At 37.5% G+C, this 17,108-nt stretch overlaps 1 protein-coding gene across 1 annotated transcript in view; it reads left to right on the plus strand.

Annotated features, from left to right (window-relative positions):
• Positions 1-17,108, plus strand: part of sfxn2 (sideroflexin 2) — a 48,210-nt gene that overhangs the window by 8,377 nt on the left and 22,725 nt on the right. The window contains exon 2 of the mRNA XM_073917441.1: positions 7,175-7,264. Within this exon, the coding sequence (XP_073773542.1) occupies positions 7,227-7,264 (38 nt within the window). The 5' untranslated portion in view covers positions 7,175-7,226. The remainder of the gene's footprint in view (positions 1-7,174; positions 7,265-17,108) is intronic.

Here is a 17,108-nt window from a genome sequence, read left to right on the forward strand (position 1 = left end):
GTTGTGCTATTTTACAGATTTCCAAAAGCGATCGGACGTTTTCATAGTTTTAGCTGCACGAGTTTTTGCCTATTAGTGTCTGTATTGCGATTTTTTCCATGTAATTTCTTACTGCAGATGCTTTTAAAAATATATATTAATGGCATTAGTTGTGTGCGATGTTTGTCGCCTATGATAATATCATAATTGTTGTTTTTACTATGTGCGAGTTGACATTATCAACTCGTGTAACAGTGCAGTTATAATTATAAGATAGTCTAACTTGATTTTATATATGCATAGAGCTCAATATATCCCTTATGTGAGAAATTGTATGTACAGCACTTAACATAAATGAGTATGAATGAATATTTTGGTTCATTTCTCAGTGAATATAGGTCATATGTAGGTCATTTGAATTTTGAACAACAGATTTATTAAACGGATGTATTTGTTAAAATAATATTGTAGTCACCATCACCAAACATATTTAGAAACTGAAAGATAATACATTTAAATTAATGTGAGATACTGGTAAAAAAAGACAAACTGCAAAATTTCAACAAAATTTTACTCAGTTTTTGTTTCTCTCTTTTTTTTATATTTTATATTTTTCCCTATTTTAGGCTACTAATTTTGGAATGTTATCTTAAGTTATTGTGTTAGATGAGCTCCAGATTTGGCTTCAATAGTGATTAATCTAATGGACAGTCTATGCATAAATATAATATTGTAAAGCAGTGTTCCAGGAGATCGACCTTCCTGCAAAGTTCAGCTCCAACCCTGATCAAACACACCTGAACCAATTAATTAGGACCTGAACAGCACTTGATAATTACAGGCAGGTGTGTTTGATATGGGTTGCAACTGAAATCTGCAGGAAGGTCGATCTCCAGGAACAAGGTTGGTCATGCCTGTTGTAAAGCTTCCTATAAAAAATATTAAACTAAATGAGAGATTTGTGAGGGGTGTACCATTAGAAATGACTGTTCCCTCAAACAGTGCACATTTTAATGGTATAGGTGCGATTACCGATACAGCTCTTGTTTGTTGTAAATACGTGCCATCTAGTAGCGAAAATTACATACTGTTCCTGCTGTCATTAAATGTCCTGTAAAGTGCTTTGAAATGTGCATTTTTTTCTTTGATGTTTGACGTAATCTCAACTGTAACATGAAGTGAGGGTGGGACAGTAGCTCCTCCTCTTTATAAAAAAACAGCCAATAGCGTTTTGTTTGATCACTGCTCTGCCAATGAGAAGCGCTTCAAATGAAAAGTGTCTTGAAGCGGGGTGGGGCATGTCAGACTCTACAGAGCATTTAAATGGCCATGATTTGATGAGAAACTGAAGTATGAGGTGACATATTGTTGATCCATTTAGGCTAAGGATGTCCAGACTCGGTCCTGGAGGGCCGGTGTCCTGCAAAGTTTAGTTCCAACCCTAATCAGACACAGCTGGCCTAGCTAATCAAGCTCTTACTAAGCATTCTAGAAACATCCTTGCAGGTGTGTTACAGCAAGTTGGAGCTAAAATCTGCAGGACACCAGCCCTCCAGGACCAACGCTGCGTCCGAAACCGCATACTTCCATACTATATAGTATGCTTAAATCAGTATGTGAGCCGAGTAGTATGTCCGAATTCATAGAATTCATAGAGATTCTGGAGTGCCCATCCCATGCACGCAGCGCTATCCCATAATGCCCCGCGAGAGAATTCATGAATGGAATTGAGGCGACGCAACTGACGTAGGTAGGTCACGTGACCATGACAAAATGGCGGATGTAGTACGTCCGAAATCCATTCATACTTTTCACATTCATACTGTATAGAACATACTTTTCTAACGGCCGAGTAGTACGTTTAAATTCAATTGCAGTAGTAGGCGGTTTCGGACGCAGCCCAAGTTTGGATACCCCTGATGTAGGCGGAAGTGACAAAGTACAAGCTTTACATGTCGGTTTTATACCACATAAACGTGAATTTTGTCACTTTTTTGGTGCACACTAGCGTACAGACATCCTAAAGATGAACAATACTGATGCTAATATTTAAAAAACTTTATATTAATTTCATGAAACCTTTAAGATAAGATTGCTGCCGCCTACTGGCTTGCAGTATTATAGTTATTTACCTACAACAGGCAAATATCTGCCAATTTACAAACCAAGTTCAGTGAAACAACTAATAATTATATGTATCCAAAATAATCCTTAAAATACTGAGCTAGCATGTTTTTATCACTATCGTGGACCTCTAGAAATTTTGTCTGTGAGCTCCTTTCATTCCTGTGTGCCAAAGTTATTTTATCTATTTTTTTACTCCAGTATTTCTGTGTGCCGAAAGAATGAGCAGCAGGATGGTGGTGATGAGCTTGGCTCCCTTGTGTGTGTCAGCGGAGATGCTGGGAACCCTGTGACCCAGATCATCCCTCCACACAGGCCCACTGTAATTTAACACCAGCCTCTCTGTCCCCCCTCCGCTGCTCTGCCAACCCTCACCGGGCCCAATGATCTGACACAGACACCTGTGTGTCTCTCCTGGCGTTGCTTTTATTTCTTTCTCTCTCCTGCCTCTCCTCCCCCCACTTCTCTTTCATCATTCCTCTCCTTCTGTCTGTTTGACAGCCTCGCGGATGCTAAAGGGGGTGAACTAGCCAGAAAACCAAGAGAAAGGAAAAATGAGCGTTTGCATGATGTGAGGTTGAAGACTCAATCTCTGGATAATGACTAGAAAGCTCTAATATAAACACTATAAACATATGAAAGGCAAAATATGTGATCCCACATGTTTAGTGAAAATGAGGTTGTTTATGGTGAATTAACAAGGCTGCAACAATTTGTATTGATATGCAGTTTGCCGGTGTACATAGAGAGCACAAACATTGTATGACACGAAGCAATGGGCTCATTCTGAAAACATAGCGCTATATACGTTTCAGGAGGTCATGAATTATGTAGATTTTAAATTATATTTGGGTCAATCTGTGCTTTTTAAAACATTATTATGCTGTGTTCACACCAAACACGGAATGTGCGGATAAATCTCGCTATTCGCAGGTCAAGTCTGCTTTGTTCGAAAATTTGAGATCTGAAAAAGCGTACACAGCGGCCTCTGGTGGATTTGCGAAAACAAAAACTGCAAAAAAACGTAGTTCCTGGGACGTATTTTGCTCTCTCCAAAAATGTATATACTGTAGGGGTACATAATCAGCCTAGGTTGCATACTTTCATGTACAGTTATGGGAATGACTATTGAGTACTTGAAGCTATATAGCATGATTTTCTATACTGTTGTACTATAAAATGGCAAATATTTGCTTTTGATATTAGTGGGGATCTAATATATCTCCTGGTATGACCTGAGTCTTGCACAGTAAGCCTGAATAGCAAATTTACTTGTGGTTTTTGTGTTGTGAACATTTAAACGCACCGTAGCAGCCTCTCACTTGACAGCAAGAAAAGGCACAGCCAATCACAATGTCCATATGTGTTTGGGGAGGTAGGGCTTGAGTAACATGATTTAACCTTTTCTTTTCATAGTGCATTATTTTATTTTTGAAGCGATTAAATTATCAAAAATCAGTTTCAAAAAGGATGGCATTTCAAAAATCAGTGGATATTGGTGACATGTCACCTCCGTCCATGCTTATTCAACACTATTGGTACTATATTATTAATATAAACAAAATATACATTCACACAGTATATATATATATATATATATATATATATATATATATATATATATATATATATATATATATATATATATATATATACAGTAAAGCGTCAGGATAGTATGTACTGCACATTCATATTAAGACGACAGATCATACTAGATAGGATTGATCAAAATAGATATTGATGTTAAATCTATATGTTGTGTTTAATTATCCAGTGAATACTCAGCGAATGTGCAGCGAATAGATCGCAATAAGTTAGTGCTTGTACTAATTTAACTTTACTATTTATATAAAAATAATTGTGTTTAGTAGTTAAACGTGCATACAAACTACATTACATAATTTTAGCCCCACGCACATCCATGAAGGGCAAATTACATAATCAAGTGTGTTTTAGGGCAACACGGTGGCTCAGTGGTTAGCACTGTCACCTCACAGCAAGAAGGTCACTGGTTCAAGTCCCAACTGGGTCAGTTGGCATTTCTGTGTGGAGTTTGCATGTTCTCCCTGTGATGGCGTGTGTTTTATCCGGGTGCTTCGGTTTCCCCCACAGTCCAAACACATGCGCTTTAGGTGAATTGAATAAACTAAATTGGCATAGTGTATGTGTGTGAATGAGTGTGTATGAATGTTTTCTAGCACTGGGTTGCAGCTGGAAGGCCCAAATAATTATGTATAAACCTGAAACATATTGTCTCTATACAACAACTTTTCTCCATAATTTTCAATTTGATTATGTCATTTGCAATGCTTCATGGGATTTTTCATGTTTCACATATACTTTTCAGGAGACGCAGTGGCGCAGTAGGTAGTGCTGTCGCCTTACAGCTAGAAGGTCGCTGGTTCGAGCCTCGGCTGGGTCAGTTGGTATTTCTTTGTGGAGTTTGCATGTTCTCCCTGTGTTCGCGTGGGTTTTTTCCGGTTTTCCCCACAGTCCAAAGACATGCGGAACAGGTGAATTGGGTAGGTTAAATTGTCTGTAGTGTATGAGTGTGAATGAGTGTGTATGGATGTTTCCCAGAAATGGGTTGCAGCTGGAAGGGCATTCGCTGGAAACGTGCTAGATAAGTTGGCGGCTCAATCCACTGTGGCGACCCCGGATTAATAAAGGGACTAAGCCGACAAGAATGACATACACTTCTTTACATACTTCGGTAATTCTTGTTAAAGTTGCCTGAGTGTAGATTTTAATTCCTCCACAATAAATCCCAATGTAAAAAATAAATGAATGGGGAAAAAGGCTGGTACAGAAGTGTGTGAACACAAAAAGCCTCAGCACAATAAAGCCTCTACATCTTATACATCCATTTACAAATTGACTCTTTTCTCTTTAACTGCATACTTGGGGACTAGTGCAAGAACCGTCTGTTATGGTTCCATTCACACAGCAGGGCTCACCATAAATACCGTTGTGTGCTCTGAAAATGTGCAGGTGTGAGTGCCAAAGCGTTTCTAGGCAGTTAAAAATGCTAACATTCAGCTAAAAATGGCTGCTCGAGAGCTGTTTTGTGGGACAGCTTCTTTTTTCCATTGAGAACGAGATCCTTTGGTTTCTGTGAAACAGAATTACATAGTTCTGTTATGAGTAACTAATTATACAGATAGTTGTGTGTCCTGTGTGATAGTTGATGCCCTGTGTGTATCTAATTTGCCCCTGTATTGATCAATGCCTGCTTACACGAATACTCTTATTAAATTGCACTTGGATCCTATCTATGTTGTCTGAGACTTGTCCCCACATGTGACAGTTGGCATATTCTCTTCAAGCCTTCCTAGCTTTATCCTACAGTTATGTGATGCATATACTTCATTAAGAGGATGAGTCTTTAATCTAGTTTCAAATGGAGAAAGTGTGTCTGGACCTCGAATATTATCAAGAAGACTATTCCAGAGTTTAGGAGCCATATATGAGAAGGCTCGACCTCCTTTAGTGGACTTTGCTATTCTGGGCACTACCAGAAACCCTGAGTTTTAAGATCTTAAAGATCGAGTGGGATTGTAGCAAGACAGAATGTTGAATGTCTCTGGATTTATTAGGTGTTGGTTTGAGTAAAATAATAACATGTTCTACATTATAAAAGTCTGAATAAATAGTCCTTGAGATCATTTATTTTTTTACATGAATAGTATGTTGGTCAAAATAAAGTTACTTTTGTTGTCCTAATTTGCACAGAGGATTTAAGCATCTGCCAAATATGATGAATTATAATGCTAGTCTTGTGCATTATGACCACGTATTGTGACATCATATCCTGTTTTTGGGTCAGATATCTTTGATCTGCATTGCAAACCACACTAGAGTTCATTTGGAAGCAGACCAATACCCGTATTTCAGTGGTCTCGGTCTGTTTTTTTGGTGCACACCGAGATTTAGACGTCAGCCTTCACACACATATTCAAATGAACCACACTGACAGAGCAATTACAGCAAACCCACCAAATGTGAACACACCCTAAAAGTCACACAACTCTCATTAGGATTTTTTTTTAATTCAGTTCAACTTTAAAAAGCACATCTTCAAAACCTTTATGTTCTCTCCTTATCCCTATCTGCTTTTGAATGAGAGAGAGAGAGAGACTGTGAAAACGGCTCCAGAGGCCTCAGGGTAGCTCTATTCATGCAGCAGCTGCAAAACAGCTGCCCGATTCCCATCAAAATGCACAGTAGAAAAAAAAAGAACAAGAAATTTACTGTGCAAACTCCTCCCCCTCGCCACCGCACACACATGCTTATGCATGGTGGCACACGGTCAGGAAAAAACAGCTAGCAACCCTCTTAAACTGCACATGCACAAGACTTAAAGCACATTCCACATGTTTTCACAATGATAACATTGTCATTAGGTGCACATCTAAATTTGCAGAGATGATCCCGATGATCTACAGTGCCGTGTCCCGTGTGGCAGAGCTCGACTGCTCTGTGAGGGAAGAAGAGATCTGTGTGGGTGTTGGGCCTTTTGTGTCTGGCGGAGGTGCATAATTATGTCTCCTTCACTGCACCCCTCTGACAGCCAGTATTTTAATGGCACTCAATAACAGAGGTGCGACTGCCTGAACTGACGATTAAACCTCTGTGAGTGTTTTGAGTCTGCAAGTGTGCTGATAAGGCCATGCAACAAATCTCTGTCCACAAATCCATATTTATATGATCTGGATGCACACATATATACTGTACAGATAGTATATTCACTAAAATGCACGGTCATTTCATACGTTTAAGGGTGTTTGAGTGTGCAGCTATTTGGATAATATCATTTTGAGGGTGCTTAAATCAAATATTGTCAGAATTGTGCTAATTTAAGTCAAATGAGAAGACTGCATCCCATCAAGGAGATAAAAATCAATGTTGCCCTTTTATTTGTGCAACTTTAAAGGCACGATCAGGTCCCTCGGAGTTGCTATGGTTACATAGACTGCAGGATGTTATTGGAAGAATGGTCTGAGCCTCTTGATCTTAGATAAGGTGTGATCGACCACTAATCCAACTCCGGACTATTGCATTTCTGTCATAGGAAGGAGTGCAGATGCTGAGGAGCACCGGCCGGCTATAGCATTATTCACAACATGCATGAGGTCTCATGCGGTTTGAGGATGATATCAAGGTCAGTCTGTCATTATAGAAAAATGGGTGATCGGGATGCACAATATGAGTTTTTCAATGCGTATTTTATGATAATGTAAGGACATTATTGGCATTAAATAAACACATATGCTAGCTGTCAAAGGTTTGGCTTATTAAATATTTAAAAAATATCTTATGCTCACAGAAATGTAATAAAAGAATTCAGTAAAAATAGAAATATTAGGATAGCTCACCCAAAAATTTAAATTTACTTAGTATTTAATCACCAGCAAGTAGTTTGAAACCAAAAATTTCCTTCTTTTGTTGAACACAAAAGAAGATATTTTGAAGTTTGCTGAAAACCTGTTACCATTGAGATCCATGGTAGGAAAACAAATACTATTGAAGGCGAGCTATCTCTTTCGACATTAATTTCCAGGATACAAAAATACCCCAGATTACAGATACAGATAAGCAACAGAGATGTAAAACTAATTTCTAAACATCTAAAATCACAGATAAAGTTAAAAAATGTACATTTCTAAGCAAAAAAATACCTGATATAAATTCATTGTAAACCACAAATTTGTATGGCTTATTTTTTTATAATATGGTTATTCCAAACACAACAAAGTTTCACAAAATAAAACAAAGTCCCTTAGAGGAAGTCGTTTTACTCGCTGGCCATCTTTGAAACGCCTCTCGGGCAATATGCTCGGGCATTCTGTCTGAATGGGGAAACGTCAAATTCTCCAAAACTGTCAGCCAATCTTACAATTACATTACATATTTGGAATGACAAATAGATTACAATAAAAATTCCATTAAAATTAAATAACTACCGTCTGTTAAGTTTAGTTTCTAAACATTCGAATTAAACAAAATCAGCATTTTTTCAGGTTGCTCAGGCTAATGTGCATGCTCACTCAAAAGGAACGAGATCACGACGCCAACCTCATTTATGGCCGTTCTACACATTATCATCTTCTGGAAAATGCTTTGTCAGATCGCGCTGGTCTTTTGAAGTAATCCACAACTTGGATTACTCTTTGTTTACTAGTTTGTACGCGTTTGAGTAGCTGCTGTCATGTGATGTGCGTTTGACAGGACGGACTGTACCTCAACTTGTTTCATGCAGATGACAATACCAGAAAACATTTGGCTGTTTACACTGCAGGTTAAATGTGTCCCAATTTTTGCTCATATGTGACACAGATTGGATCTGTTCTATGACCGTGTAACAATGAAAAATGCATGCATTTGATTATTCAGAGATCGGTTTCAGGCCGCCTTCATATGTGGAAATAAATCAGATATAAAACAATGCGACGATCATGTAAACAGGCAGATCAGATTTATTGATTCATTTTGTTTTGTACATCATGAAAATTGTGCCAGTGTGGTAATTCTCCACGGTTTAATAACGTAGAAAGAACAGCGTGTCTGGAAACACCGACATGATAAACAACAACAGAAGAAACATGGAGGAGGAAAGTGGTCAATCATCACAATTTGCTTCACCAGACCTGAGATCTCTCTCGTACCCACAAATTCCTCTGAATAGTGGAGGACACCATATATTAACCATAGGCGCAAGTTACGATGATGGCACTTTCTCTTCTACTCTGCCTCACAATCATTTTAAAGGTGGGGTAACTTTACATATTTAGCAGACCTAAAAGCAAGACAATTTCATCATTGTGGCTAGTGTGGCACAGAACCTGCCTTTACACATTCTCAACATTAATTGTATAGCAAGTGTAAACACGTGAATCAGATATGGTTAAAAGTACGCGTAAACAGACAGGCAAAAAAAAAAAAAAATCAAATATAGGCAACAAACCTGAATTGGGCATCACGACCTGACAGTGTAAACGGGGTCTTTGTTATTAAGTGTAGTCTGTTCATTAAAAGGTCAGATTTCAAGCTTTATTTAGATATATTTCTTATGTCTGTGAAGCAAGTATTTGCTGAGATTCCAGTGTGTTTGTTGATCACATAAACTGTCGTAAAAGCACACGTCTGGTCTAAGATTCTCCCACAGGCAATCGTCTATAGCAGGGGTGGCCAACCCTGTTCCTGGAGAGCCACCTTCCTGCAGATTTCAGTTGCTACCCACATCAAACACACCTGAACCAATTAATTAGGACCTGAACACCACGTGATAATTACAGGCAGGTGTGTTTGATATGGGTTGCAACTGAAATCTGCAGGAACGTGGCTCTCCAGGAACAGTGTTGGCTACCCCTGGTCTATAGCAATTGATAATTGGCTCCTGTACTAATAGGCGGGGCTTCATTCACCATATTGACCGTTACACTTTTCCCCATTCAAAACTATACAAGTGACACAGTTATAGTGTATTCTATGGGCTGCATCAGAAACCGCCTACTACTCAGTAGAAACTGCATTTGAATTTAAACGTACTCGGCCATTAGAAAAGTATGTTCTGTACAGTATGAATGTGAGAATTATGAATGGAATTCGGACCTACTACATTCACCCTTTTGTCATGGTCACTTGACCTACCTGCATCGCTTAAATCCCATTTATGAATTCTCTTGCGGTGCATCATGGGATATCGCATCTCGCCGAATGTAGTAAGTCATCCGTGTACTTCTCTCCCACCTCATAAAAGCTAGATGTTATAAAACCCCAATATATGGTGCAGCTAAATATCAACTTCGATATAAATGGCCCTGTGAGTGAGTGAGTGAGTGAGTGAGTGAGTGAGTGAGTGAGTGAGTAAGTAGCTGTGTTTAGCTATTGTGTGGGATTAGGAATGTACTGTATATGATATATACAATTACCAAAAAAGCCATTAGTAAGTATTAATACTTAAGTGATACCCAACATCATCACTATTTAAACTACAATTAAACAAAAAAGTGTTGTCATCAAAGACTATAGAATACACAAGACATGCCACTCGCATTTTTTTGACTGTGGAAGTGTAACGGTCAATATGGCGAATAAAGCCCGCCTTCAAGTACAGGAGCCAATCACCGATATAGACTGATGATACTCCGGGGGAGGGGCTCAGGCTAGATGTAAGTTTCTGCAGATTTTGTGTGATTTGGACTTAAGAAATGAAACTAAAGAGGCAGTTGTTGTTTAATTTCATTGGTGATTCCTAACATGAAATCCAATCATAAGCTTGGCAAGCATTTTTGGAGAATTTAATGTTTCCCCATTCAAAAAGAATGCCCGAGCATACTGCTGGGAGGTGTTTCAAAGATGGCCGGCGAGTGAAATGACTTGCTTTAAAGCATTGGTCTCAAACTGGATTCCTGGAGGGCCGCAGCTCTGCACAGTTTTTCTCCAACCCTAATCAAACAACGCTGATCCAACTAATCAATGTGTTTAAAAGAGTATTGAACACCTTGATTAGTAGCATTGCCTTTGTTTGATTAGGGTTGGAGCAAAACTGTGTAGAGTTGTGGCCCTCCAGGAATCCACTCCAGTTTGAGACCTATGTCTTGAAGCAGTGGTTCTTAAAATAGGGGTCGCAAGACAAATAGGGTTGGGGGGGGGTCTCTTGGTGATTTCCCAAAATCTAATTCATTTTATTAAACTATTAGAATTACCATATTTATCAATAACCTACAGAAGAATTAACATTGTGGGTAATAATTACATTAAAAAACAGCATGCAAATGAAAAACCATAAGCCTTTAGATTTTTTTTTTTGTGACCACTAGGGGGATTACATTATATTAAAGACACAGAAATGTTGTTAGATGCAGCACATTGATTTTATGGAACCAGGGTAAACTTTCTGACATCTTTATGGGATTCATGTTTAAAAGATGAATAGACTTGGGCCTATTGTGTGCGTTGTTGTGTGCAAGGTTTATATATTTATAACCATCTTAGAGGATATTGGGGGTCGCAAGTCACTGGCATTGTTATTTAAGGGGGTCGCCGGCTGAAAAGTTTGGGAATTCCAGCCTTAAAGGGACAATGTCTATAGACAAGTGAGTACTTGACAACCAAAACAACAATGGTGACTCCAGGAATAACAGTGTGTTTTTACAAAGTGACACTGCCAAAACTACAACGAAGATTCTGACCAAACGTAAAAATAACATACCTGATCTAAAAGGATTACATTTCATGACCTCTCACAACTGTGGTCTCATTTGAAAGAAGATACTAAGAATGGCTTCGTACTTCATCCCTGTCTCCATCTGAAGTCAGATGTAATTAAAAAGAACCAAACAGACCATCACAATGCTAATTACACACAATATATTCCCAGAGATTTCGATTTGCTCCCCACGATAAACCATTCTCCCAGAACTTTGTTACCCATCACGAAGACGATTTCTTCTTGGCTCCATCAAAAAACAGCCACACTTCAAGACTACCAATTTAAATCAGAGAGAAAGGGGCCTCTCTCTCTCTCTCACTTCAATAAGCAGAATTCAAAAAAAGCCACTGTCTTTCTACTCCGGCTTGTCTAAGGGCCAGATGGAAGGAAAAGCCTGTGGATAAGAATGCTGGATGAGGGCTGGGTCCTTCACACTAGGATGCAGAGGGAGGTATGGAGGCCTGTCTAATTGCCTGTCTCAAAGAGCTGGCTGGCAGAGGATTTATTCAGGCTTAATAGAGCCTGCCCGCTTCACTGTGGGCGCACGTGTCAGCTTGCAAATGTCACTCAAAAAGACGCTGAGTGCAGGAACCGGAGGGAGTGGTCGGGTGTGTTCTTATTCAAGCACTCAGCCTGGTCACTATTCAGTCAGCATGGTCGCCACTTACTGTACAGCTTGTTTTAAATGAAGAAAAGGAGCGAACAGGGTTGCCAAGTCTTGCGAGATGAACAGCAGCTTCAAGAACAAGACCAAAATCATTACATTATTTATTGTAATCATTTCTATCTATGATAAATTATGTATTTTCTTTATTATTTATTGCGTATTCTTTTAAATTATTTAATATTTAGCATTTATTAATAAGTGAGCAACATACACTGTAAAAAAACAATGTTGGGTTCCACACAATCAAATTGTTTTTGGATAACATGAAGGGGTAGTGTTAGTTTTTACAAATGTAAGTGGATTAAACGTAAAACAATTCAATTGCCCCTATCTGCCTGTGCAGCACTTCAATAATGTGACTAAAATAGGAATACTCCACGTCTTAATTCGTTTTATGTTTAGTTGAATTGTTACTTTAGTCAGATTAAGGTAATCAAAAATCGCTGTTTTGCACTTGTATTGGTGCATCTAAACGAACTCTGTGTCGTCACTAGCTCCATTGAGTGCATTGTGTCTGAGAATGGTTGTCTGGAACTGTGTGTAGATCTGCAATCAGATCTTTTCTGGAGGACACAATCAGATATTACCCTTTCAATCAAACTATAACCATAAGAGTCAATTACGTATTGCGCATACACTCACCAGCCACTTTATTAGGTACACCTTACTAGTACCGAGTTGGACACCTTTTGCCTTCAGAACTGCCTTAATCATTCATTGCATAGATTAAACAATGTACTGGAAATATTTGGTCCATATTGACATGATAGCATCATGCAGTTGCTACAGATTTGTCAGCTGCACATCCATGATGTGAATCTCCTGTTCCAACACACCCCAAAGGCAAAGTGCTCTATTGGACTGAGATCTGGTGACTGTTGAGGCCATTTGAGTACAGTGAACTCATTGTCATGTTCAAGAAACCAGTCTGAGATGATTCACACTTCATGACATGGTGCGTTATCCTGCTGGAAGTAGCCATCAGAAGATGGGTACACTGTGGACATAAAGGGATGGATATGATCAGCAACAATACTTAATTAGGCTGTGGCATTGACACAATGCTCAGTTGGTACTAATGGGCACAAAGTGTGCCAAGAAAATATCCCCCAAACCATTAAACCACCACTACCAGCCTGAACCGTTGATACAAGGCAGGATGGATCCATACTTACATGTTGTTGATGCCAAATTCTAACTCTACCATCTGAATGTTGCAGCAGAAATTGAGACTCATCAGACCAGGCAACGTTTTTCAATTTTATATTGTCCAATTTTGGTGTGCCTGTGTGAATTGTAGCCTCAGTTGCCTGTTCTTAGCTGACAGGAGTGGCACCTGGTGTGGTCTTCTGCTGCTGTAGCCTATCTGCCTCAAGGTTGGATGTTTTAGATTTAGAGATGCCCTCTGCAAACCTCAGTTGTAATGAGTGGTTATTTGAGTTACTGTTGCCTTTCTATCAACTGGAACCAGTCTGGCCATTCTTCTCTGACCTCTGGCATCAACGAGGCATTTGCGCCACAGAACTGCCTCTCACTGGATATTTTCTTTTTTTCTGACCATACTCTGTAAACCCTAGAGATGGTTGTGCGTGAAAATCCCAGTAGATAAGCAGTTTCTGAAATACTCAGACCAGACCGTCTGGCATCAGCAACCATGCCACGTTTAAAGTCACTTAAATCACCTTTCTTCTCCATTTTGATGTTCAGTTTGAACTGCAGCAGATCGTCTTGACCATGTCTACATGCATTGAGTTGCTGCCATGTGATTGGCCGATTAGAAATTTGCGTTGATGAGCAGTTGGACAGGTGTACCTAATAAAGTGGCCAGTGAGCGTATCATTTTCTGAATAGCGTTTCATACAGATTACAAAATAAGTAAACATTGGTTGGTTAACGTAGCTTAACGTAGATATATATTCCATGTCTGTGAGGCAAGTATTTGCAGAGATCTCAGCGCATTTACTGATCCCATAGGGTTTATAATGACGAAGCTGCAGAAACTGTCACAAAAACATGTTTAGAGCGACCCCCTATAGCAAGGGTCACCAATTTCGTTCCTGGCGGTCCAGTGCCCTGCAAGGTTTAAAGTATACCCAGTAAGACCTTGATCAGCTTGCTCAGGTGTGTTTGATTAGGGTTGGAACTAAAATCTGCAGGACACCGGACCTCCAAGAACAAGGTGATCCCTGCTCTATAGCAGTCAATGATTGGTTCTTCTAATAAAAGGCAGGGCTTTTTTTTTTTACTGTAACGTCCGTAATAACCATTGCATTTTAACCCATTCAAAACCATATATGTTCTATAATGTTTATCTTAATAGATTATAACTATGACTACACATTGTCAATTTAAAAATAATTATGTTGGTTGTCATAGTTTCTAAACAAGCAATCATATTTTTTTTTTAAATGAGCCCCAAAAAACCTGCAAACCATGATTTTTTTTATGCAGCTTAAAAAAAGCCATGTTGTGTGTTATAAGCAGACTTGGCAACCCTGGAAAGGGAGGGGGGAAAGGGTGCTAGGACAAATGTTTCTGCTCTTCATTGGTCGCTTTTTACACAAACATTAAAGGCAGAATGAGATTCTTCTCTTTAAGGGATGGAGCCTGTTTTGCTCATTAAAGATCAAACTCACTCAGATGGACTCATTTTGATTTAATTAACTAGAATTGATTCAATTAAGATTAAGGCTAGCTTTTGGGCCATTAAAAATGTAAATGCAAATGAAAATGTATTGGCAAAAGGCGGCTTTGTAATCACGGTTTGTTCAAAGTTTTTGGATTAATACATACATTTGTGTTTGTAGAAGCAAAAACAACAATTAACATCACTTTGAATAATTATAAGACTGAAAAGGGATATAAAGGAGCTTTTATGCCAATGCTGCATTCACTTTCCAAATATAACGTTTAGCAAAAACTGTAATAATTAGACATAATACAAGTTAAGTAGAATTAATACAATTCAAAACTTTCTTTAGGATGACAATGCAGAACTTTCAACAGGCATTACTCTAGTGTTCAGTGTTACATGATCCTTAATAATTCTAAAATGAGGATTCAGTAAAAATTAATAAATCTTTTTAAGATTCCTTGATAAACAATGAGCTTAAGGAAAATTGCCCTCTCTCTCTCTCCCTCAATATGGCTTTCACGAAAAGGTAAAATGAACAATGAAAGGTTTAATAGCATCAAGAATTAAGGTAGATTATGCCTTTTACCATCAAGTTAAAGATCTAGTAACCTTTAACAGTATTTAGGGAGTAAATCAGTGTGTGTGTGCAACAGACAGTAATGGTTGTTTGGAACTATATGTATAATTTGGTTTAATGTTTTTTACAATTCCAGAAATATTTGGAAAAAAATAAAAAACTATTTTTTGGTTTTAAGTGAAAGAAGATAAAATTTGAATAACGTTGTTTTAAAGGTCAAAAAAGTCTCTCTCTCTCTCAAATACATATATAAAAATAGCTAAACTAATATTTTGCTTCTAAAATCCCAATTGTAAGTCATAGTATTACTTTAAAATAAACTCAAATAAGTTGTAGTTGTTGTAGTAGTGGTTGTTGTAGTTGTAATGATAGTAGCAATAATTGCTGTAGTAGTAATCGTTGTAGTAACAGTAGTTGTTGTAGTTATGGTCATTTCAGTAGTAGTGGTAGTAAATAGTAGTAATAATTATTGTAGTAGTCATTGTAGTAACAGTAGTATTGTAGTTGTAGGAAAGTTCATTTTAGTAGTAGTGGTCATTTTTAGTACTACTAGTAATAATTGTTGTACTAGTAGTTGTAGTGATAGTAGTAGTACAGTAGTTATTGTAGTAATGGTCGTTGTAGTAGTAGCAATAATTGTTGTATTAGTAGTCGTAGTAAAAGTAGTAGTTTTAGTAGGAATGGTCATTGTAGTAGTAGTAATAGCTGTTGTAGTAGTAGTCGTGGTAAAAGTAGTAGTAGTTGTGGTAGTAATGGTCGTTGAAGTAGTAGTAATAATGGTTGTTGTAGTAGTCGTAGTAACAATAGTAGTACAGTAGTAATGTTCATTGTAGTAGTAGTAATAATTGTTGTATTAGCAGTCGTAGTAAAAGTAGTAGTAATAGTAATAATTGTTGTAGTAGTAGTCGTTGTAGTAACAGTGGTAGTAATTGTAATAATGTTCGTTTTAATAGTTGTGGTCATTGTAGTAGTAGTTATTGGTGTGTATTACTATTATTTAGTATTATTGTTGTTGTTGTTTTTTTTACTGTCATTATAATTATTATTGCTGTAGTTGTCATATTTACTGTCATTGCATCATTACATTACAACCATTGTTGTTATTCCATATCACTGATTGGTTTTGTTTTATGTTTTGTTATGTTTTTATAAGTATATTATTCACTTCAGTTTTTGATATTTATAATATTTTGATATTAAATATGCTTCCTACTTTTATGCATGTTGTATGTATATATATTTTGTTTACTTATTTATGTGCTTTGACTTGTCCACCCAGTACCGTTACATGCGCGCACACACGCATCTGATCAGTATTTCTTTTTTTTTTTTGACTTTTCCAATCTCGGTTTGTTTTTTCCTTCTCTATTTGTATGTGTTTTAATATAATGTGTATAATAATAATAATAACAAAAAATAAAAAGTGTGTATATGTATATGTGTGTGTATGTGTGTGTGTATGTATATATATATATATATATATATATATATATATATATATATATATATATATATATATATATATAATGCCAGTTATATAATACCTGTGTAATGCTTTTACAATGTATAGAATTTAATATGGTTTAATAATTTATGGTTATTTTCTTTGTTTTATAATTTTAACTATAAAACCAGTGAAACAATATAAAATCAGCAATTGAAACGACTGATGCTAGCATGGTAAACATGGGCAATAGTGCCACCTATACTACACCTAAATATTCTGAAATATACCTCCTCCCCCCCAAAATTATATATATATACATTAGACTTTAACCATTAATACAGTAGCATACAAAAACACAGTGTGGTTAGGAGTATGTGCCTCTGTCAGCACCATATGTTGAGTGTGTGTGTGTGTGTATGTGTCTGATAGAAAGACTGTAGTATTAGCATTAGCACAATAACAGTC

Source organism: Danio rerio, chromosome 12 (assembly GCF_049306965.1).
Source record: "Danio rerio strain Tuebingen ecotype United States chromosome 12, GRCz12tu, whole genome shotgun sequence".
NCBI classification, from domain to species: Eukaryota; Metazoa; Chordata; class Actinopteri; order Cypriniformes; family Danionidae; genus Danio; species Danio rerio.